The 22,071-nt window shown below is 40.7% G+C and overlaps 1 protein-coding gene across 9 annotated transcripts in view; it reads left to right on the plus strand.

Moving 5' to 3' along the window:
• The window catches only part of cmn (calymmin), a 74,599-nt gene that overhangs the window by 2,491 nt on the left and 50,037 nt on the right, over positions 1-22,071 (plus strand). For 8 of the 9 annotated variants that reach the window (XM_042305171.1, XM_042305170.1, XM_042305177.1 and 5 more), the window contains exons 2-25: positions 2,262-2,324; positions 5,027-5,077; positions 5,330-5,380; positions 5,513-5,566; positions 5,665-5,709; positions 5,993-6,043; positions 6,168-6,218; positions 6,313-6,363; positions 6,517-6,570; positions 6,687-6,740; positions 7,405-7,455; positions 7,563-7,631; positions 7,729-7,782; positions 7,898-7,999; positions 8,092-8,130; positions 12,678-12,731; positions 14,438-14,488; positions 14,622-14,672; positions 15,106-15,147; positions 15,273-15,314; positions 17,652-17,696; positions 17,793-17,900; positions 18,126-18,182; positions 18,704-19,699. In XM_042305171.1, the coding sequence (XP_042161105.1) occupies positions 2,262-2,324; positions 5,027-5,077; positions 5,330-5,380; positions 5,513-5,566; positions 5,665-5,709; positions 5,993-6,043; positions 6,168-6,218; positions 6,313-6,363; positions 6,517-6,570; positions 6,687-6,740; positions 7,405-7,455; positions 7,563-7,631; positions 7,729-7,782; positions 7,898-7,999; positions 8,092-8,130; positions 12,678-12,731; positions 14,438-14,488; positions 14,622-14,672; positions 15,106-15,147; positions 15,273-15,314; positions 17,652-17,696; positions 17,793-17,900; positions 18,126-18,182; positions 18,704-19,699 (2,286 nt within the window). The remainder of the gene's footprint in view (positions 1-2,261; positions 2,325-5,026; positions 5,078-5,329; positions 5,381-5,512; positions 5,567-5,664; positions 5,710-5,992; positions 6,044-6,167; positions 6,219-6,312; positions 6,364-6,516; positions 6,571-6,686; positions 6,741-7,404; positions 7,456-7,562; positions 7,632-7,728; positions 7,783-7,897; positions 8,000-8,091; positions 8,131-12,677; positions 12,732-14,437; positions 14,489-14,621; positions 14,673-15,105; positions 15,148-15,272; positions 15,315-17,651; positions 17,697-17,792; positions 17,901-18,125; positions 18,183-18,703; positions 19,700-22,071) is intronic. The other variant, XM_024387147.2, reaches the window with a different exon arrangement.

The raw sequence follows: 22,071 nt of genomic DNA on the forward strand, positions 1-22,071 counted from the left end.
TGGTGTGCTTGGACCATGTTAGTTTGTTGGTGATGTGCACACCAAGGAACTTGAAGCTCTCAACCTGCTCCACTGCAGCCCCGTCGATGAGAATGGGGGTGTGCTCGGTCCTCTTTTTCCTGTAGTCCACAATCATCTCCTTTGTCTTGATCACGTTGAGGGAGAGGTTGTTGTCCTGGCACCACATGGCCAGGTCTCTAACCTCCTCCCTATAGGATGTCTCGTCATTGTCAGTGATCAGGCCAACCATTGTTGAGGCATTGGCAAACTTAATGATGGTGTTGGAGTCGTGCCTAGCCGTGCAGTCGTGAGTGAACAGGGAGTACAGGAGGGGACTGAGCACGTACCCCCGAGTGGCCCCTGTGTTGAGGATCAGCATGGCGGATGTGTTGTTACCTACCCTTACCATCTGGGGGCGGGTGTTTAGTAGACAATTGTCAATGAATAGCATTCTCACATAGGTGTTCCTTTTGGTGCTGGAGATTCATTTAAAAAATATTATGCTGGGCACATGCAGTGTATGTTTCTATGCAATATATTATTCTGAAAGTCAAGACAACATTCAATGTAAAAAAAAAAATTAAATGATGCCAGATACTGTAGATCTTTTCAAAAGTATGAATTAAGTTTAAGATGGTGGCATTTGCATAGGCCTTCTTACTTTTGTTCATTATTTCCTATGATTGCAAGAAGGGTGTTAAACGGGCAAAGTCCGTCTTCTTTTAAATCTATTTTCAAACTTTTAATCGATGGCTTTTAATTGATTGGCATGTACACAGTGAATATAGTATACAGTAGTGATTACTTGGTGTGGGTTTTATCTAACCTTTTATCTTTATATTTTACTTGTTGATAGTTTTACTGTATGTTGTCTTCACCTGTTTGTTTATATAATGGGTATATATATATATATATACACCCATTGATTCTTGAAGAATATAACTTATAATTGCCTCATGAGCTTAGGTCAACTGTCATTCCCCATCAGAACTCAAAATATGAGCTTGTTTTACTCCTTTGTTTGTGAACATTGTGAACGTAAACAAACACTGTAAAGCCTTAAAACATGGTTAAAACTATAATCTTGATATCATGGATGGTTAGACCCTATATCCAAAGCTCTGGCCATGAGTTTGAGAGTGGTTCAATTTCTCCAGCCCGATCCCTCAGCTATTTACCAAATCAGTGGCAGGGTGATGCTATTTAAATTGTATTTTACCTTTATTTAACTAAGCTAGTCAGTGAAGAACAAATTCTTATTTTCAATGACGGCCTAGGAACAGTGTTCAGGGGCAGAACAACAGATTTGTACCTTGTCAGCTCGGGGATTCGAATTTGCAACCTTTCGGTTACTAGTCCAACGCTCTAGCCACTAGGCTACCCTGCCGCCCCAATCTCTAGTTATTGTTTGACAGATTGCCCATTTAAGTGTTTATTGTACGTTTACAAATTGTAATATTTTCTTTTTTTTGTGTGTGTGCAAAGCACTTTGAACTGCTGTGTGTAAAGTGGTATCGAAATAGTAATTAGTATTACTAAAAATATTTTCTACACAATTACATGTCATTTTGTTGTAAGATGGAGCTAGTACTACTTCATGAAACGGTCCAGTCCACATGCCTGAATGAAGAAGACAGAGAAGGCAAAGAAGAGAGAAATCTCTAGCAAATGCTGGTGTTTACCTGTCACATTTCAAACGATCATGTCAAACTGTAGAAAGACAAACATCTGAGTGATGCTTGCTATGAAACTCTTAAGTGCATTGCTGTGTCCCTCAAGTTCTCTTGTGATCGTGCAAAAAAAAAACACATATTCCTTTTCCAGTGGTTCTCTTTCTTGAAATCAAAGGCAGCTAAGCTGTGGTGACAGCGACAGTCTAAATTTGACATCTCACTGTGAGAAAATAGATTTGACTACTTGTACACAGTCCCTGTATTGAGGGGTTTTCCCCTAGTGTCAATGGATCTCATTTCCCTTAAATGATCTGCAAAATCCAGACTCACACAGGAATGTCATAGTTTTTATATTTGACATTAGAAAGTAGCCAATCAGTTTCTCCAAATGTCATGTTGATTAGTTAATGTGAGATTACATCACTGTCAAAATGTGACACCTTTTACATTTTTGCTGATTGTAGGATATAGACTGGCACCGGCAGCTGTTGTGCCCGATGGACGTAGCCCTCGACCCAACTCAATTCAACTTTAGGCTATTTGAGATCGTTACGCTTTATCTTAAAACCTTTTATTTTCCCATTTCAGGAAATGGTGGGGGTGTTGGAAGAATGTTGATGCCATCCAATGGATATGGATACAAGGGAAATGGTAAGTTGTGTGAAGAGGTTGCTGTGGGCTGCTTGGTCTGTACATTATGTGCATTCGGGTAAATGTGTGATAACTGGTATGGTAGTCTGACCTAGGTCAAATCATTTCAAATACTTTTAACATTTTCTTGAGCCTGCCTGGAGTGCAGGGTGTGCAATTTTTTGACATTTCTATTGGTGCATTAAGCCAGACAAGCTCAAACTAGGTGTTTGAAACAATTTGTCAAGTATTTGAAACCTAGGTCTAATGGTAATAACAGTTGCCATACTAATTGTAGGATATTTAACTAGGCAAGTCAGTTTAGAACAAATTCTTATTTACAACGATGGCCTACCCCGGCCAATCCCTAACCCGGACGACGCTGGGCCAATTGTGTGCCATCCTATGAGACTTTCAATCATGGCCGGTTGTGATACAGCCTGGGATTGAACCTGTAGTGGCACTTCTAGCACTGAGATGCAGTGCCTTAGACCACTGCATCACTCGGGAGCCCAGTGGTGCAACAAATGATCAGGGGGCTAAACCTAATGGTATATGCTTTTTTTCTCCATTGTGAATCTGCTTTATTTTGTCGGAGAGGGTTGAGTTTGTGAAACGACGTTGTATAATCATGTTTGGTGTAACACTGTATGATCCCAATGGAAGTTTATGGTGCTTGAGGTGGACTGCCCAATGGACAGGGGGCTAAACCCAATGGTAAATCCACCCTATTTTGTGTGTGTTTTTTAAGGCACACATTTATGATATTTCTTTACTACTAATTGGTCTTTTGACCAATTAGATCAGCGTTTTGCCAATAATTGGGCAAAAGATCAGAATGGGCTGCTTGTGTAAACGCAGCCTAAGAGTTTATATCCTACTGTATATCAACAACTTGAATGCTTGACTATTGACCAGTAGGTGTCATGTCCTAATCATTGTCTTGTAAACGTGGTCAAATCAGCATAAGGGTCGTTCCAACAAACGAATACCTTTTGCGTCCCTTTGAAATTTTAAGTATTGAATATATTGAATATTAAAGGAAATGCCCATTAATATACTGTATACCACATGGAAACATGAAATACATCAGATTTTGCATATGAATAAAGACTTGCTAAAGGCCTAAAGGCCTTGTGGGTTCAAATCTCTGAAGATTTGAACCCACAACCCCAAAATGTCTCCCAATTCTCATCATTGTAAAGCCCTCGTTATTTTGTTGCTTTGACAGTGCTTTCTGAAGATTATTATTTATTTAATGTGATTAGTGATTCATCTAATCACATGAAATGTCTGTCCCTCATTTCAAGTGCCTAAGAACACCAACGTAACCTATCTGAATGACTACCGTCCCGCAGCACTCACATCTGTAGCCATGAAGTGCTTTGAAAGGCTGCCCATGGCTCACATTAACACCATCATCCTAGACACCCTGGACCCCCTCCAATTCGCATACCTCCCCAACAGATCCATAGATGACTCAATCGCTATTGCACTCCACACTGCTCTTTCCCACCTGGACAAAAGGAACACCTACGTGAGAATATTGTTCATTGACTACAGCTCCACGTTCAACACCATAGTGCCCATTCAAGGTCATCACTAAGCTAAGGACCCTGGGACCGAACACCTCCCTCTGCAACTGGATCCTGGACTTCCTGACGAGCCGCCCTCAGGTGGTGAGAGTAGGCAATAACACATCTGCCATGCTGATCCTCAACACGTGGGGCGTCTCAGGGGTGCGTGCTCAGTCCCTTCTTGTACCCATGAATGTGTGGCCGCACACGACTACAACACCATCATTAAGTTTGCCGACGACTCGCCGGTGGTAGGGCTGATCACCGACGACGACGAGACAGCCTATAGGGAGGAGGTCCGAGATCTGGCAGTGGTGCCAGGACAACAACCTCTCCCTCAATATGGGCGATACAAAGGAGCTTATCTTGGACTACAGGAAACGGAGTGCTGAACAACCCACATTTACATCTACGGGGCTGTAGTGTAGCGGGTCAAGAGCGTCAAGTTCCTCGGTGTCTACATCACTAAGGATCTATCATGGTCCAATCACACCAACACAGTTGTGAAGAGTGCACGACAATGCCTCTTCCCCCTCAGGATACGGTGACACGATTCCTTTTTAAATATATATATAAAAAATAAACATTGAATCATAGTGTAAAAGCAGATCAGCTGGTTCTACTCTTTTGGGCCATTGTCTGATGTTTTGTGGTGGAAAACTGAGCGGGTCGAGCATAAGATGTTAACCATATACAGTATTGGCTAGAAATGTTTTATAATTATTAATTTTTTGTGAAGCTTGCATTCAATTGCCCCTCCCTGTTGCACCCAACATGCTTCCATTCCCCCTGTCACAAGGGGATTTATGGCTGATTTTAAGATGAAATCGTCAACCCTGTTACGGTCAACCCTGTTACTTTATTTGGCACTTAATAGACACTTACAATAGTCATGTTTTCATTTAACCTCTTGAAATGGGACAACGTGTTTTTTATTAAGTTGTACATGTGCTCTTTATGATCATGTTAAAATTAGGTGAAATAAAACCTTTTTTTAGGGTATGCTACGCCAATAATACTAATTTGGTGGAACGAACCATAACGCCATGTATAACCTTTTATACCTGCAAAGCCAATGCCAACCTTTTATGTGTTCATAATTTTCATATGTTATACAGTATATGTTGGTAACACCTGGGTGTTTAGGTTACAGTGCTGGAGCCGGAGTGCCCAATGGAAACGGTGCCAAACCCAATGGTAATTACTCACTTTGCACTGTGTTTCTCTGTTTACATTATGTTTCTTGCACAATACTACAGTCGGAAAACATGTTTTGGTTGGTGTTGAATTGATGACACCTCATCAGTGTATGTACAGTAGGGTTGGTGGGGTGTGACACGTTGTTCCATGAGAGTTGAGTTTATTCAATAGCTAAATGACATATGGAGGGTTTACACCTGTGGAGTGCAGCGATTTAATCTACATGCAATGTTTGTTTGATTCCTATAGGTTATGGTGCTCCTGCAGCTATGTCCAATGGAAATGGTGCTAAACTCAATGGTTAATCTTCCTTTTTTCTTTCATGCCGATTTTTGTTGTTGTGCTTAAGCAAGTAGTCTGCATTAGTACTTTTTCAGAGATTCAGTAAGTGATACAACTTTGACTATTGGTTTTAACCTGTCTGATCTCTAGGTAATTATGGTGCTCCTGCAGCTGTGCCTAATGGAAATGGTGCTAAACCCAATGGTAAATTACCCACTTATCTGCACTGTCATATCGGATTTATTTGTTGAGGTCTGGTACAATCATGCATTTTCTGTAACACTTTGACATCCCTGTTGAAGGATATGGTGCTCCAGCTGCTGTACCCTATGGTCAAAGGTCAAAAGGTAAATCACGTCTTTTTTTCCTTTGAGTGTCAATTGTGTGTTTTAGTAATTATATAGGTATTAGGTTTTCAGAGGTTCAGTAAGTGACACAACTACCATGTGGTTCGAGTTAACAGCTGTTGTTAACTGCTGTTAACAGTTCGAGTTAACAGCTGTCTGATCTCTAGGTTATGCTAAACACAATGGTAAAAGGATCCCCTTATCTGTACTACTACCATATCAGATGTATTTGTTTATCTGGTATAATCATGCTTTCTCTGTAACACTGACATCCCTGTTGCAGGCTATAGAGCTCCAGCTGCTGTACCCAATGGAAATGGTCAAAAATCAAAAGGTAAATCATTTTTTCCCCTTGAGTATCACTTTAGTGTTTTAGTAATTATATTGGTATTCAGAGGTTCAGTAAGTGGCACAAGTACCATTTGGTTTATTTGAATTAACATTTGCCTTATCTCTAGGTTATGGTGCTCCTGCAGCTGTGCCTAATGGAAATGGTGCTAAGGCCAATGGTAAACCTCCTTGGCTTTGTTTCTGTCCATATCATTCATGGTGAATTTGCAGTATGTAATAATTGTTTTGTTGTGACAACTGTGTTATTTCCAGGTTATGGTGCCGGTGTGCCTAATGGCAATGGACAAGGAGCTAAACACAATGGTATAGTAAACTCTTATATTGGTGCCGCAATCAAAGCTCATAATGATGCCATTGCCAAGTATATTTTCATTGAGACTGAAAATGATTACTTGTTCCCAAACCGTCTATGAACGATTGTTCCGGGTTCCGTTACTTTTAATAATTTATTTATAGGTTACGGTGCTGCTCCAGCTGCTGTGCCCAACGGACAAGGAGCTAAGCACACTGGTACGCCTAAATTAATTTTCTAAAGTGTGTTTAAATATCAATAGAATTTTATAATATTGTTTAAATATCAATTTATAAGAATAAATTGTGTGGTGTCATTTACCTGAAACCTCTAGGTCAAGGAGCTGGAGCTGGTGCACCCAATGGACATGGTGTTCCGAATCCAAATGGTGTGTGTGTTGTACTTATGTGTTGTACTTCAGAGTCTGTACAACTAAAATTGGCATATGGATGGGTTGGTTGTTTAGCATCAAAAACCGATACTTGCGCAACTATGCGGTAAAACAGACTGGGTTGGCTTAGATTGTTGACAGCAGGTCAGCTATATTTTGTCCCCAATGTTTAATGGGAAGCATAAATACATTTGCACAATGTTTCTCAAATACATTGTTAGTTGTCGGTTAGCTAGCGAATTTAAGTAATATTAGCATGGACATGAAAAGAGTCAAAACACCTCAAAACAAGACATGGTATCAAGAACAAGGTTAAGCTACCTGAAACAAGCCACTTACGATTCCCCACATGGCAGTTTATTGTCATTGTTGCTAACTATCTGGCCATCAGAATCACAACAACACACAGCCTTTTGCCCCATTGAAGCGAGTGTAATCGTTTTCGTGACGTTGTCAACCCGCCTATATATTGCCAATATTCATTCAGCATGACTAAATTAATGAGTTTACACTAGCACTGGATGCTAGTCTTGTTAGCTTGTAGCTTGTAGCTTTCCTCATCTTTTCCGAGGTGACTTCTGCATGTCTGTGTGCGTTTAATGGTGGAGGAGTTTGAGTTGGGTCACATCATGTTGTTTTGTGTATTGTACGTGTTTCACAGCTGGCATGAAAGGACCCATGAAAGGATACGGCCGACCACCTTTTGGTGCAGGTAAAGTACTGTGTTCTCTAGCCACCCACCATTTCTTTATAGCATAATAATCTATAATTTATCACAATGACCACATATTTGCTCCTTTGTTCTTGTTTTGGTACCAGGTGCTTCTCTTGGAGTGGGGACTCGAAAGGGTCTGGGGGTACCTCAACTAGCTACAAACAGGAGGGGAGGTAAGTGGGAAACTGAAAATTGTGTATGGGTATATGAAATCACTTTTCATAGATGCTTGTTTTAACTAACTATTAATGTTGTCATTTGTGTTTCCAGTGTATGGCAGCAATGGGTATGGCGGTAATGGATATGGCTCACAGCCAATGAATGGTGAGTCAATACAAAACTATCTGAGCTATTTACATTTTTTTTTGTTGTAACTAATCATTTGGAATATTATAGTATATCCTTGTATACTTTTGACCCTTGTCCGTTGTCTAACCAGGCTACAGGCCAAATGGTGCCTATGCCAGGGCTGGTCTTGGCCTGGGTGGTGGCCTCTCGGCTGGATTCTCTAATGGAGGAGGCCAAAAAAGACCCACGCAGGGTAAGCTTAGCATTGTGTTTGAATAAGTCTTCCTCAGCTGTTGATATGAAAAGTGTTTTGTTTATTCACACCATTTGTGATTCTCTCTGTAGGTTACGGCGGTCCCAATGGACAAGGTGTTAAACCCAATGGTAAATCTCCCTTTTTCTTTGTGTACATTTTGTGTTTTACCAAGTTAGTATGTTTTAAGATATTCAGTAAGGCTATACACATAATTTTTGACTATTTGAAGGATCACATTTCTCACTTCGCCACAGTGTGGAAGTTTGGGTTTGGATCAATCGCGGTACATCGAATCATGGGAATCAAAATTACAATTTGTCAATCTGTCAATGATTAGCTGTTGCCTTTCATTTGAATTATGTCTCTGCAACACATGTATTGTACATTCTTAAACTTGATTTGGACATTACATTTATGGGACATTGCAACTCTATAGATGCTAGTCAGCCTGCAAAGTAAACACTTCTAAGGTGAGTTAAATACATTACCTGACCAAAAGTATATGGACACCTGCTCGTCGAACATCTTATTCCAAAATTGTGGGCATTAATATAAAGTTGGTCCCCCTTTGCTGCTATTACAGCCTCCACTCTTCTGTGAAGGGTTTCTACTAGATGTTGGAACATTACTCTGGGGACTTGCTTCCATTCAGCCAAAAGAGCATTAGTGAGGTCAGGCACTGATGTTGGGCTATAAGGCCTGGCTCGTAGTCGGTGGTCCAATTAATCCCAAAGGTGTTTGATGGGGTTGAGGTCAGGGCTCTGTGCAGGCCATTCACGTTATTCCATGTCGATCTCAACCAACCATTTCTGTATGGACCTCGCTTTGTGCACGGCGGCATTGTCTTGCTGAAACAGGAAAGTGTCTTTCCCAAACTGTTGCCACAAAAGTTGGAAGATCAGAATAGTCTAGAATGTCATTGTATGCTGTAGCGTTTATATTTCCCTTCACTGGAACTAAGGGGCCAAGCCCGAACCATGAAAAACAGCCCCAAACCATTGTTCCTCCTCCACCAAACTTTATAGTTCGCACTAGGTAGCATTCACCTGGAATCCACCAACCCCAGATTTGTCCGTTGGATCGAGTTTCGACTGCTCCAAAGTCCAATGGTGGCGAGCTTTACACCACTCCAGCCGACCCTTGGCATTGCACATGGTGATCTTAGGCTTGTTTGCGGCTGCTTGGCCATGGAAACCCATTTCACGAAGCTCCCGACAGGTTGAGAGAATGCCAGGTTGAGTGTGCAAAGCTGAAAAGGTTGGCTACTTTGAGGAATCTCAAATATATAAAATATATTTTGATTTGATTTTTTTGGTTACTACATTATTTCATAGTTTTGATGTCTTCACTATTAGAAAATAGTTTTAAAAAACAACAAAAACCCTTGAATGAGTAGGTGTGTCCAAACTTTTGACTGTTACTATATACACTGCTCAAAAAAATAAAGGGAACACTAAAATAACACATCCTAGATCTGAATGAATGAAATATTCTTATGAAATACTTTTTCCTTTACATAGTTGAATGTGCTGACAACAAAATCACACAAAAATGATCAATGGAAACCAAATTTATCAACCCATGGAGGTCTGGATTTGGAGTCACACTCAAAATTAAAGTGGAAAACCACACTACAGGCTGATCCAACTTTGATGTAATGTCCTTAAAACAAGTAAAAATGAGGCTCAGTAGTGTGTGTGGCCTCCACGTGCCTGTATGACCTCCCTACAACGCCTTGGCATGCTCCTGATGAGGTGGCAGATGGTCTCCTGAGGGATCTCCTCCCAGACCTGGACTAAAGCATCCGCCAACTCCTGGACAGTCTGTGGTGCAGCGTGGCATTGGTGGATGGAGCGAGACATGATGTCCCAGATGTGCTCAATTGGATTCAGGTCTGCGGGCCAGTCCATAGCATCAAATGCCTTCCTCTTGCAGGAACTGCTGACACACTCCAGCCTCATGAGGTCTAGCATTGTCTTGCATTAGGAGGAACCCAGGGCCAATCACACCAGCATATGGTCTCACAAGGGGCCTGAGGATCTCATCTCGGTACCTAATGGCAGTCAGGCTACCTCTGGCGAGCACATGGAGGGCTGTGCGGCCCCCAAAGAAATGCCACCCCACACCATGACTGACCCAACGCCAAACCGGTCATGCTGGAGGATGTTGCATGCAGCAGAACGTTCTCCACGGCGTCTCCAGACTCTGTCACGTGCTCAGTGTGAACCTGCTTTCATCTCTGAAGAGCACAGGGCGCCAGTGGCGAATTTGCCAATCTTGGTGTTCTCTGGCAAATGCCAAACGTCCTGCACAGTGTTGGGCTGTAAGCACAACCCCCACCGGTGGACGTTGGGCCCTCATACCACCCTCATGGAGTCTGTTTCTGACCGTTTGAGCAGACACATGCACATTTGTGGTCTGCTGGAGGTCATTTTTCAGAGCTCTGGCAGTGCTCCTCCTGCTCCTCCTTGCGCAAAGATGGAGGTAGCGGTCCTGCTGCTGGGTTGTTGCCCTCCTACGGCCTCCTCCACATCTCCTGATGTACTGGCCTGTACATGCTCCATGCTCTGGACACTACGCTGACAGACACAGCAAACCTTCTTGCCACAGCTCGCATTGATGTGCCATCCTGGATGAGCTGCACTACCTGAGCCACTTGTGTGGGTTGTAGACTCTGTCTCATGCTACCACTAGAGTGAAAGCACCGCCAGCATTCAAAAGTGACCAAAACATCAGCCAGGAAGCATAGGAACTGAGAAGTGGTCTGTGGTCACCACCTGCAGAACCACTCCGTTTTTGGGGTTGTCTTGCTAATTGCCTATAATTTCCACCTGTTGTCTATTCCATTTGCACAACAGCATGTGAAATTTATTGTCTATCAGTGTTGCTTCCTAAGTGGACAGTTTGATTTCACAGAAGTGTGATTGACTTGGAGTTACATTGTGTTGTTTAAGTGTTCCCTTTATTTTTTTGAGCAGTGTATATATAGTGCATTTGGAAAGTATTCAGACCGCATAACTTTTTCCACATTACAGCCTTATTCGAAAATGGTTTAAATAGTTTTTCCCCCTCATCAATCTACACACAATACCCCATATAGACAAAGCAAAAACATGTTTTCAGACTTTTCTTGTAAAATGTGCGTAAAAAAACATTTCACATTTACATAAGTATTCAGACTTATGTACTTTGTACTCAGTACTTTGTTGAAGCAACTTTGGCAGCGTTTACTGCCTCGAGTCTTCTTGGGTATGACGCTACAAGCTTGGCACACCTGTATTTGGGGAGTTTCTCCCATTCTTCTCTGCAGATCCTCTCAAGCTCTGTCAGGTTGGATGGGCTTCACCCCAGTCTGAGGTGCTGAGCGTTCTGGAGCAGGTTTTCATCAAGGATCTCTGTACTTTGCTACGTTCATCTTTCCCTTGATCCTGGCCTCCACCATGCTGCCACCACCATGCTTCACCATAGGGATGGTGCCATGTGAAATGTCACTGATTTCTTCAGTAAGGCCATTCTACTGCCAATGTTTGTCTATGGAGATTGCATGGTGGTGTGCTCGATTTTATACATCTGTTAGCATCGGGTATTGCTGAAGTAGCCGAATCCACTAATTTAAAGGGGTGTTCCCATACTTTTGTATATATGTGATGGGATGTGTAGACAATTAGGACAGAATGTGGATAGAATATGTACTATATATGTTGTATACGTGGATAGAATAGTATATGTGCAGCAATATTTTAATAGGATGGCCTTGACTAAAATACAGTAGATACATACAGTTCCAGTTAAGTTTGGACACACCTACTCATTCCAGGGTTTTTCTTTATTTTTACTATTTTCTACATTTTAGAATAATAGTGGAGACATCAAAACTATGCATCATACAGGGATAATTTCTGTAGAGAGAGAACTTTGCCTTTTTAAAGCTTAAATTACAGTGCATTTATGTATGTTTTTGGTGAGTACAAGAAGTGTTGAGTTAAAGTTACAATTGGTGGAGTACTGTGGATGCCAATATCCCTGTGAGCCTCCCAGACCCATGTTGCCCCAGGTTAAGAACATAAATAGTAGATTAATAATATTACATTGTATTACACCTTCTAAACGTATTCCAAGGACCCCTGTGCCAAAATTAGTTTAATATGTTCTGAGTAATATTCATTAAAAAATAAAATGTAAAAAATGTACAAAACATTAAGGACACCTGCTCTTTCCATGACATAGACTGACCAGGTGAATCCAGGTGAAAGCTATGATCCCTTATTGATGTCCCTTGTTAAATCCACTTCAATCAATGTAGATGAAGGGATGGAGATAGGTTTAAAGACATGTTTTTAAGCCTTGAGACAATTGAGGCATGGATTATATGTGTCTGCCATTCACAGGGTGGATGGGCAAAACCAAAGGCTTAAGTGCCTTTGAACGTGGTATGGTAGTAGGTGCCATGTGTCAAGAACTGCAACGCTGCTGGGTTTTCACGCTCAACAGTTTCCCGTGTGTATAAAAAAATGGTCCACCACCCAAAGGACATCCAGCCAACTTGACACAATTGTGGGACGCATTGGAGTCAACATGGGCCAGCATCCCTGTGGTCTGTTCTGAGGGCACTTTGAGAACCCCTGGCCTAAGTGGTACAACCATGAACATTGGTTTGAATCTGTCTGATCTCTAGGTTACGGTGCTCCTGCAACTGTGCCAAATGGAAATGGTGCTAAAAAAAACAAAGGTAAATCTCTTTTTTTCTTGGTATGCTAATTTTGTGTTAAACCAAGTATTTTAGGATTATCTTATGCTTGGAGGTTCAGTCAGGGAAACATGGTGCTGCTGTGCCCAATGGAAATGGTGCTAAGCCAATGGTAAACCGCCTTGGCTCTGTTTCTGTTCATTCTAGATGATTCATGTTGAATTAGCAGTATATTATAATTAGGTGTGCTTGCTGAAAGCAAGAACAGCTGAAATCTGACATTTATTATTCACCTTCCGCTGCTACCTGTAGCACCAAAACCATCAAAGCTACTAATACCAAAACAACTATAAAATGATACTAATTACTTTTCACACTACAACCATATTTGCACAAATCCCAATGCATTTCAATGGCCATAGACTTGAATGGTAAACAAAAAAAAATACAAAAATGGAGACGCATCTACTATTGAACTGTTTAAGCTATCAACATCAAACCAATGTTGAAATGTGCAGACTGACTAAACCTAGATTGCTTATACAGCTTTTTGTTACTATTTATAATTTGAACTATAACCATTTTACATTTGTATAAAAGGTCTATAGGCTTTAATGGGAAGTATTTGGATTCGCCACTTCTCAACCGTTTATTCTACAAACACCACACTAACGTTGAAATGTGTAGACTAACTCAACTAACATTGGTTTTAAAAAGCTTTTTGAATATATTTATACTTTTTGCACTAACATTCTACATTTACATAAAAGCTCCATTGGCACATTTTGCATTTCCGCACTGCTCTTGAACCGTTAAAGTTACAAACACCGAACGTTGACATGTACAGATTGACTGAACTTGACATGTACAATTGCTTGTAAAAAAAAAGATTGTTGATACTATTTGTACTTTTAACCCGAACCATTTTATATTTTCAATAAATGCTCCGTAGACTTCAATGGTCAAATTGGATCCGACACCTTTCTTGAACCATTTATGTTACAAACACCAAACCAATGCTGACGTGCTGACTGATTCAACTGCTTGTCTAAAGATTGTTGATACTATTTGTACTTTTTGTACTATAACTATTTTAAATTTGCACTATTTTAAATGTGCATCCATAGTCTACAGAAAGGCACATTTTGAATTCGCCACTGCTCTTGATCCGTTTAAGCTACAAACACCGAACCAACGTTGAGATATGCAGACTGACCCAACTTAGATTGCTCTAACACATCTTTATGCTACCATTCATAAATTCTAATCTATAAAGCTTGTTGTATTCCCACTTCAATGGCAGAATGCAGGCGTTCTAAACTGAGATCACTGCTACAGAACTTTCAAAATGTTGAAAAATCAACAATCCTACTCCTCGGCCAGTGTCCAGTGTGCGCTCTAAATGCTCTGAGAGCGGAACGCTCTGAATTTACAGACAATCTGACAACGCTCTGAATTTATGAATGCCCAGAGGCCACTCTGAGCACACTGACACTCCAGAGTGAATTTACAAACACACCCATAGTACTCCCTCTAGCCTACTATAGTAACTCCACACGACAGCTCACCACACAACTAACCCATAAGCCTATAACAGCCCTATTACTACCATTGCTAAATACTAACATTACTACTGGAGTCACTACCACTACTACTATTTCACAACAATGCAAGCACACACATTTTCTTTTTTTTTAGGAAATGTCCTTTTCTAGTTGTTTTTGTTGTGACAACTGTGTTATTTATAGGCTATGGTGCTGGAGCTGATGTGCCAAATGGACAAGGTGCCAAACCCAATGGTAAGTCCAACCAAAACAACTCTGTTTGTCAATTGATCGTTAGTGTTTTATCATATTATATCAGTATTGTGTTTTCAGAGGTCACGTCACACAACAACCGTTTGCTTTGAGTTAACATTTGTCTGGTTTCTAGGTTATAGTGCTGGAGCTGGTGTACCCAATGGACAAGGAGCTAAACCCAATGGTAATGTAAACCCCTACATTGGTGCTACAATCACAGCTATTAAGTGACATTTCTATTGAGGCTGTTCACTATGAGAACTGGTTTAATAACTGCATGTAGTCCAGGGATTAATGAAAGACGGGACAATCACAATAAATAAATCCAATCTTAATATTAACAACATTGTAAATATACTCCATCAGACACCATAAAAAGCATTTACAAAAAAAGACCTTGATTGTTTCATTCAACATTAGATTATTCAAATATGTAATACAAGTCTCCAAACCCAATAGTAAGTCCCCCCTAGAATTTTGTTTGCGGAGTTTCCTAAATCTTATGATTTGTTGTTGTTGAACCATGTCATTCAAGGACCCAATTTTGTTTGAAATCTGTCACAATCATCTTTAAGTAAAAAGTTTTGAATTGATTCTTCCTGTGGGGATAACTTCAGGTTATGGTGGTGTACCCAATGAATATGGTCCCAGACCCAGTGGTAAGACTGCAAAGTTACTCAGTTGTATTAATTCATTTTTTGTTCTATAGTTATGGTCATTTGATATCAAACCAGTTGTAATGACCGTCTAAAAACATAAGCATTTGTCTGTTTCTGATGCCTAGGGTATGGATATCCCAATGGTGGGGCAAAGGCACCCAAACCAGGTAAATATCAACAACGCGTCCCAACCAGTGTACGACCCAACTGATTTCAGATAGAAATGCGAGTTATAGACCTGTCATGCTCATTTAATGCAAGTCTGATAAGTGGTAGATCCTTTTTATGAGCGATACTTCTATGCTTCCCTTTCCGGTAAGTTTTTTAAATTTATTTTTACTTTCTGTTTTGTACATCAGCTTCAAACTGTTGAAAATAGGATATTTTTGGTTATTGAAAAGATATTTCACAGAGTTTTAGATGGAACAATCTTGAGCCAACCATAAGTAAATATATGCACACATTACTGTAAATCGCTTTGGATAAAAGTGTCTGCTTAGTGGCATATATTATAAAATTGTATTATATATTATTATATACACTACTGTTCAAAAGTTTTGGGTTACTTTGAAATGACCTTGTTTTTCAAAGAAAGAAAAGACAAATTGTCCATGAAAATGACATCAAATTGATCAGAAATACAGTGTACACGTTGTTAATGTTGAAAATGACTATTGTAGCTGGAAACAGCTGATTTTAAAAACAATTTTCTTTATGGAATATCTACATATGCTAACAGAGGCCATTATCAGCCACCAACACTCCTGTGTTCCAATGGCACGTTTTGTTAGCTAATCCAAGTTTATCATTTTAAAAGGCTAATTGATCATTAGAAAAGCCTTTTGTGATTATGTTAGCACAGCTGAGAACTGTTGTCCTGATTAAAGAAGCAATAAAACTGGCCACCTTCAGACTAGTTGAGTATCTGGAGCATCAGCATTTGTGGGTTTGATTATAGGCTTAAAATGAACAGAATCAAATAACTTTCTTCTTAAACTCGTCAGTTTATTCTTGTTCTGAGAAATGAAGGCTATTCCATGCGAGAAATTGCCAAGAAACTGAAGATCTTGTACAACGCTGTGTACTACTCCCTTCACAGAACAGCGCAAGCTGGCCTTAACCAGAATAGAAAGAGTGGGACAACTGAGCAAGAGGACACGTACATTAGAGTGTCTAGTTTGAGAAACAGACGCCTTACAAGTCCTCAACTGGCAGCTTCATTAAATAGTACCCACAAAACACCAGTCTCAACGTCAATAGTGAAGATGCGACTCCGGGATGCTGGCCTTGAGCCATATCTCAGACTGGCCAATAAAAGAAAAGATTAAGATGGACAAAATTAACAGACATTGGATAGAGGAACTCTGCCTAGAAAGCCAGCATCCCGGAGTCGCCTCTAAACTGTTGACATATTAATGCTATATTTGATCTCAAGGTTATGGTGCAGGAGCTGGTGTACCCAAGAGATATGGAGCTAAACCTAATGGTAAATTCCTGCTAAGTCCTGAAAAGTGTATCCAATATTAATTTTTTCTACACCTAAATACCCCATTTAAATAAAAATTAAATAAAAAGAAATACAGATATATCTAATTTACCTAAGTATTCACACCCCTGAATCAATACTTTGTAGAAGCACCTTTGGCAGCGATGACAGCTGTGAGTCTTTCTGGTTCAGTCTCAGAGCTTTCCACACCCAGATTGTGCAACAATTATTTTAAAAAAATTCTTCCAGCTCTGTGAAATTAGTTGTTGATCATTGCTAGATAACCATTTAAGTCTTGCCATAGATTTTCAAGCAGATTTAAGTCAGACTGTAACTCGGCCACTCAGGAACATTCACTGTCTTCTTGATTAGCAATTCCAGTGTCGATTTGGCTTTGTGTTTTAGGTTATTGTCCTGCTGAAAGGAGAATTCATCTCCCAGTGTCTGGTGAAAAGCAGACTTAACCTGGTTTTCCTCTAGAATTTTGCCTGTGCTTAGCTCCATTTTGCTTATTTTTTTTATCCTGACACTGCCCAGTCCTTAACGATTACAAGCATAGCCATAACATGATGCAGCCACCACCATGCTTGAAAATGTGGAGAGTGGTACTCCATAATGTGTTGTAATTAGATTTGCCCCAAATTACAACACATTAGGACAAAAAGTGCATTTTGTTTGTCTGTTTGAAATCCCTGAGCGGAACTTGTTGGGTTACACACTTTCAGCTTTTAATTTGAATTCATTTGTAAAGAATAAAAAAAATATAAAAAAAATACGCTTTAACATTATGGGGTGTTGTGTGTAGGCCAGTGACAAGAATCTAAATGTAATCTGTTTAAAATTCCGGTTGTGTAAAAATGTGTAATAAAGTAAATGGTTGTGAATACTTTCTGAAGGCACTATCTGATCTGTTGAATAGGAAGTGTCTACACTAAAATTATTATGGTGATTTTGCAGTAGGTCGATTAGGAATTTTCAGTAGGTCTAAATCGTAATTGTTTGTTGTTGTTATTTCCAGGTTATGGTGCTGGAGCTGGTGTGTCCAATGGACAAGGAGCTAATGGTGAGTCTACCCTGGAAGTAGATTCCATCCCAGGTAATACATGTCTCTTCTTGATTGTGCTGTGGCAAATTGATATGTTACTGGGATATGTTGTAGGTTATGGAAATGGATCACCTCAACCTCAAAATACTAAAGGTGTTGGAGCAGGTGCACCCATTGGAGGAACTGAAGCGTCAAATGGAGGAGCTAAAGCACCAAATGGTGGTAAGCATTCACTGTCAAAAGCTGAGATTGTGTACATCTGCGCCCCTATGCACTGTATGTTTGAACATTTGTATTATTTAAAATAAAACATTTGCTCACTCTATCCGATGTCTGTCATTTTCCAATGTCTATCAATTGCCACTTTGATCTTAACTTGTAAGCAATGAATATTGTAAATGCGCACTTGATTTGTGAGCCAGTATTTTGAACTCTTGTGGTTCCTAGGGTATGTGGTTCCTGCTGGTGTACCCAATGGACATTTGGCTAAAGTAGTCAATACTGGTAAATGCTCCATGTTGTCTGATTGTGGCCTCAGCTTTTCTGTCTTAACCAGTTTGATGAGTCCATTTTTGTTCTGTATGGTTGAGTTTATCTTGTATGTGGTTTGTCTCAGCATGTCCTACAATATGTGTCTTCTGATCTAATATGGGGGAAACTAGTAGTAAGGTGTTTAAAGCATGTTTTCATGTTCTTCTTGCATGTTGTAATTTGTGTCAATCGGTCTGTACTGTACAGTTTGTCTCAGAGTAACTGTACTAAGGTATTATGGTGCATGTGTTTTATTGTATAAGCAATAATTGAGCAGTATTGCATTTCAGACTTCAAGCATGTCTTCCTATTCTACTTATGCATGTGCTGTATGTCTGTCGTGGTTTGTGTTAATCGGTAAGGCGTCCCTTGTTTGTTTTTATCTCCTAAATGATCATGTCAAGATACTGTCATACTGCATGTTTCACTGTTGCACTTTTTCACTGATTAGTTATCTTTTAGTTGGTACAAAGTTACTGTGTTTTGGTTCCCAGGTTACGGCATGCCAAATGGATACAGCATGTCAAATGGTCAGGGTACTAAAGGTGTTGGTGCACCGAATGGAAAGGGCCCCAAAGGTGAAGTTCTTACTCCTGAAGCACTAAGCCTTGCACCAGCACCTGAGCCAGGACTTGTAGTACCTGAGCCAATAAAGAGTGTAGCTCTAATCTTTCCACAAGGGAAGACATACCCTAAGCCAGCACCAGTTCCACAAGGGAAGCTTTTCACTAAGCCAGTGCCTATAGTACCACAGGCAAAGAGTCCAAAGACAGCGCCAGAGCCAGCACCGGTTCCACAAGGAAAGACATACTCTAAGCCCGCACTAGAGCCAGCAATGGTTCCACAAGGGAAGACATACGCTAAGCCAGCAACAAAGTTAGCACCTGTCATTCCACAAGGAAAGCCATGCCCTAACAAAGCACCAGAGGCAGCACCAGTTCCACAAGGGAAGACATACCCGAAGCCAGCCCCAAAGCCAGCACCTGTAGTACCACAGGCAAAGAGTCCGAAGCCAGCGCCAGTTCCACAAGGGATGCCATACCCTGAGCCAGCACCTGTCGTTTCACAAGGGAAGCCGTACCCTGAGCCAGCACCTGTCGTTTCACAAGGGAAGCCGTACCCTGAGCCAGCACCTGTCGTTTCACAAGGGAAGCCGTACCCTGAGCCAGCACCTGTCGTTTCACAAGGGAAGCCGTACCCTGAGCCAGCACCTGTCGTTTCACAATGGAAGCCGTACCCTGAGCCAGCACCTGTCGTTTCACAATGGAAGCCGTACCCTGAGCCAGCACCTGTCGTTTCACAATGGAAGCCGTACCCTGAGCCAGCACCTGTCGTTTCACAATGGAAGCCGTACCCTGAGCCAGCACCTGTGGTTCCACAAGGAAAGACGTACCCTAAACTAGCACCAGAGCCAGCCTCACAGGCAAAAAGTCCAAAGCCAGTGGCACCAGCCGTGCCTCAAGGAAAGAGTCCCAAAGTACCAGACATCGGTAAAACTCTACTATTCTCTGCATGTCCATGAAGTGGTGTGCCATGTTAATGGCATGCTTCGTATCTAGTTAGAATCACACTGGGAAAGGGGTGTAAAAGCATCAGATTTTCTTATAGCATGTGAGTAGCTAGCTATGGAAATAACCTGTATTGAAATGGAATATCCTCACATAAACAGGATAATGGCTTGGGATGTTCAATCCATGGGGGAATATTTTTAAACCAACCTTTACTTGGCGATTCTTCCTTCTCGACTTGGAAGGAACCGTTGTCTTCTGAATTCCTATGGCTAGTTGCAGGTGAATTTTGGAATTTAGGAAATGCTCTGTTAAATAAAATAAATGTTTGTGCCATGAAGTAATTCAACAATGGACAGTGGGGTTCGCAATTATTGACACCCTTGATAAAGATTAGCAAAACTTACTCTAAAATAAATAATTCAAATACTGAGCGATATTTTATGCAAAAAAATAGGGAAACTATATTATTGTATACTCATACAATTGCTCATTGTGTACTCATACAAAATATAGGGGCACCCCCTGACACCCCTGTTTTCAATAACTTTCAATACCACACCTTGCAAGGATAACGACACTGAGACTTTCTAAAATGTTTTATGGTTTAGAGAACACATTGGGAGGGATCTTAGACCATTCCTCTATACAGAGTCCTTCCAGATCCTTGATATCCTTCGCCTGCGCTTATGAACTACACTCTTCAATTCAAACCACAGGATTTCAATGGATTTCAAGTCTGGAGACTGAGATGGCCATTGCAAAATGTAGATTTTGTGGCCAATTAACCATTTCTTTGTCGATTTTGATGTGTGCTTGGGGATGTTGTCTTGCTGGAAGATCCACTTGCAGCAACGTTTCAACCAGGTTTTTGGTTAAAATATCCTGGTACTGGGTAAAGTTCATGATGCCATTGACCTTAACAAGGGCCCCAGGATCAGTGGAAGCAAAATAGCCCCATAACATCAAAGATCCACCACCATATTTTACAGTAGGTACAGTGGTTCTTCCTTTAAAAGTTTTGAGCTTATGCCGTTACCGTTTGTGGTAGATGGTGACAGATTGTGGTAAATTCCGTCATTCTGGCACCAATGGCTGACACTTAAATAACATGCCATAGAATTCTGCGGCACCCCACAAGCTGTGCTGCAGTATGCCGCAACTTTTAAAAGGAAGAACCACTATGTGGTTATTTTCTGCTCATGCATTCTAATTGAAACGCCAAACCCACCATTGGTGTGCGTGGCCAAAGAGCTCTATTTTCATGTCATCTGACCAAAGCCCCTGTTCCAATCCATGTATGGTGGTGGATCTTTGATGTTGTGGGGCTATTTTGCTTCCAAGTGGCTCTTGCAGCAAGACAACCCCAAGCACACATCAAAATCCACAAATAAAATGGTTAATTGGCCATAAAAATCAACATTTTGCAATGGCCATCTCGGTCTCCGGACTTAAAACCCATTGAATTGAAGAGGGCAGTCCATAAGCGCAGATGAAATATATCAAGGATATGGAAGTATTCTGTATGGTGAAATGGCCTAAGAACCCCCCTAATGTGTTCCCCAAGTCATAAAACGTTCTAGAAAAAGGCTCCGTGCCATTATCCTCGCAGTTGAGCTATTGAGAACAGGGGTGTCAATCATTTTTACCTCTCCCTTTTCTCTGAGCAATTGTATTAGTATACAATATAGCTCAGTATTTTAATGTGTTATTTTATTCAGTCATTTTTTTCTAATCTTTAATCAAGAGTTTCAATCATTTCAGACCCCACTGTATAATGTATGCCACCATCTTTTCGAAAGCACAAATGTGCCTTCCAAGTCGAGAATTAAGGAAGTATCGCCAAGTTCAGGTTGGTTGAAAAATTATCTCCCTTGGATTGAACATCCCAAACCATAACGGCGGGTCATGGGAGGATAAGCCATTGCGTTACTGGTCATTTCCATAGCTAGTGAGTAGCTTCACCACTCAAATCTGGTATACTGTAAGTAGCATCATATATGGGTGAAAAAGCTGACACATTGTAGATTCCCAAATATAATCTTCTATCAGCAAAGGTCTAGCCAGTGATAATTCTCTGTACTAGGGACTAGATATCTATGGTCCTTCTCTTTTTAGAAAGCACTGACGGGTCAGCAATATCCTGTGGACAGGTACCCCGACAACAGTCAAGCCCTCTAGTCTGAAGTTTTTTTTTACACCCCTTTCCCCATGAACGGATAATAGTCTACTACTATGGTACTCAGGTTTTAATGCATTCTTAACATGTGCCGTGTTATACTACATGTATGGTCAATCTGCATCACTCGTTTCTAATTTGCTAGTCTAGAAATATGGCCCTGTTTGAACATGTC

Source organism: Oncorhynchus tshawytscha, linkage group LG24 (assembly GCF_018296145.1).
Source record: "Oncorhynchus tshawytscha isolate Ot180627B linkage group LG24, Otsh_v2.0, whole genome shotgun sequence".
Taxonomy (NCBI): domain Eukaryota; kingdom Metazoa; phylum Chordata; class Actinopteri; order Salmoniformes; family Salmonidae; genus Oncorhynchus; species Oncorhynchus tshawytscha.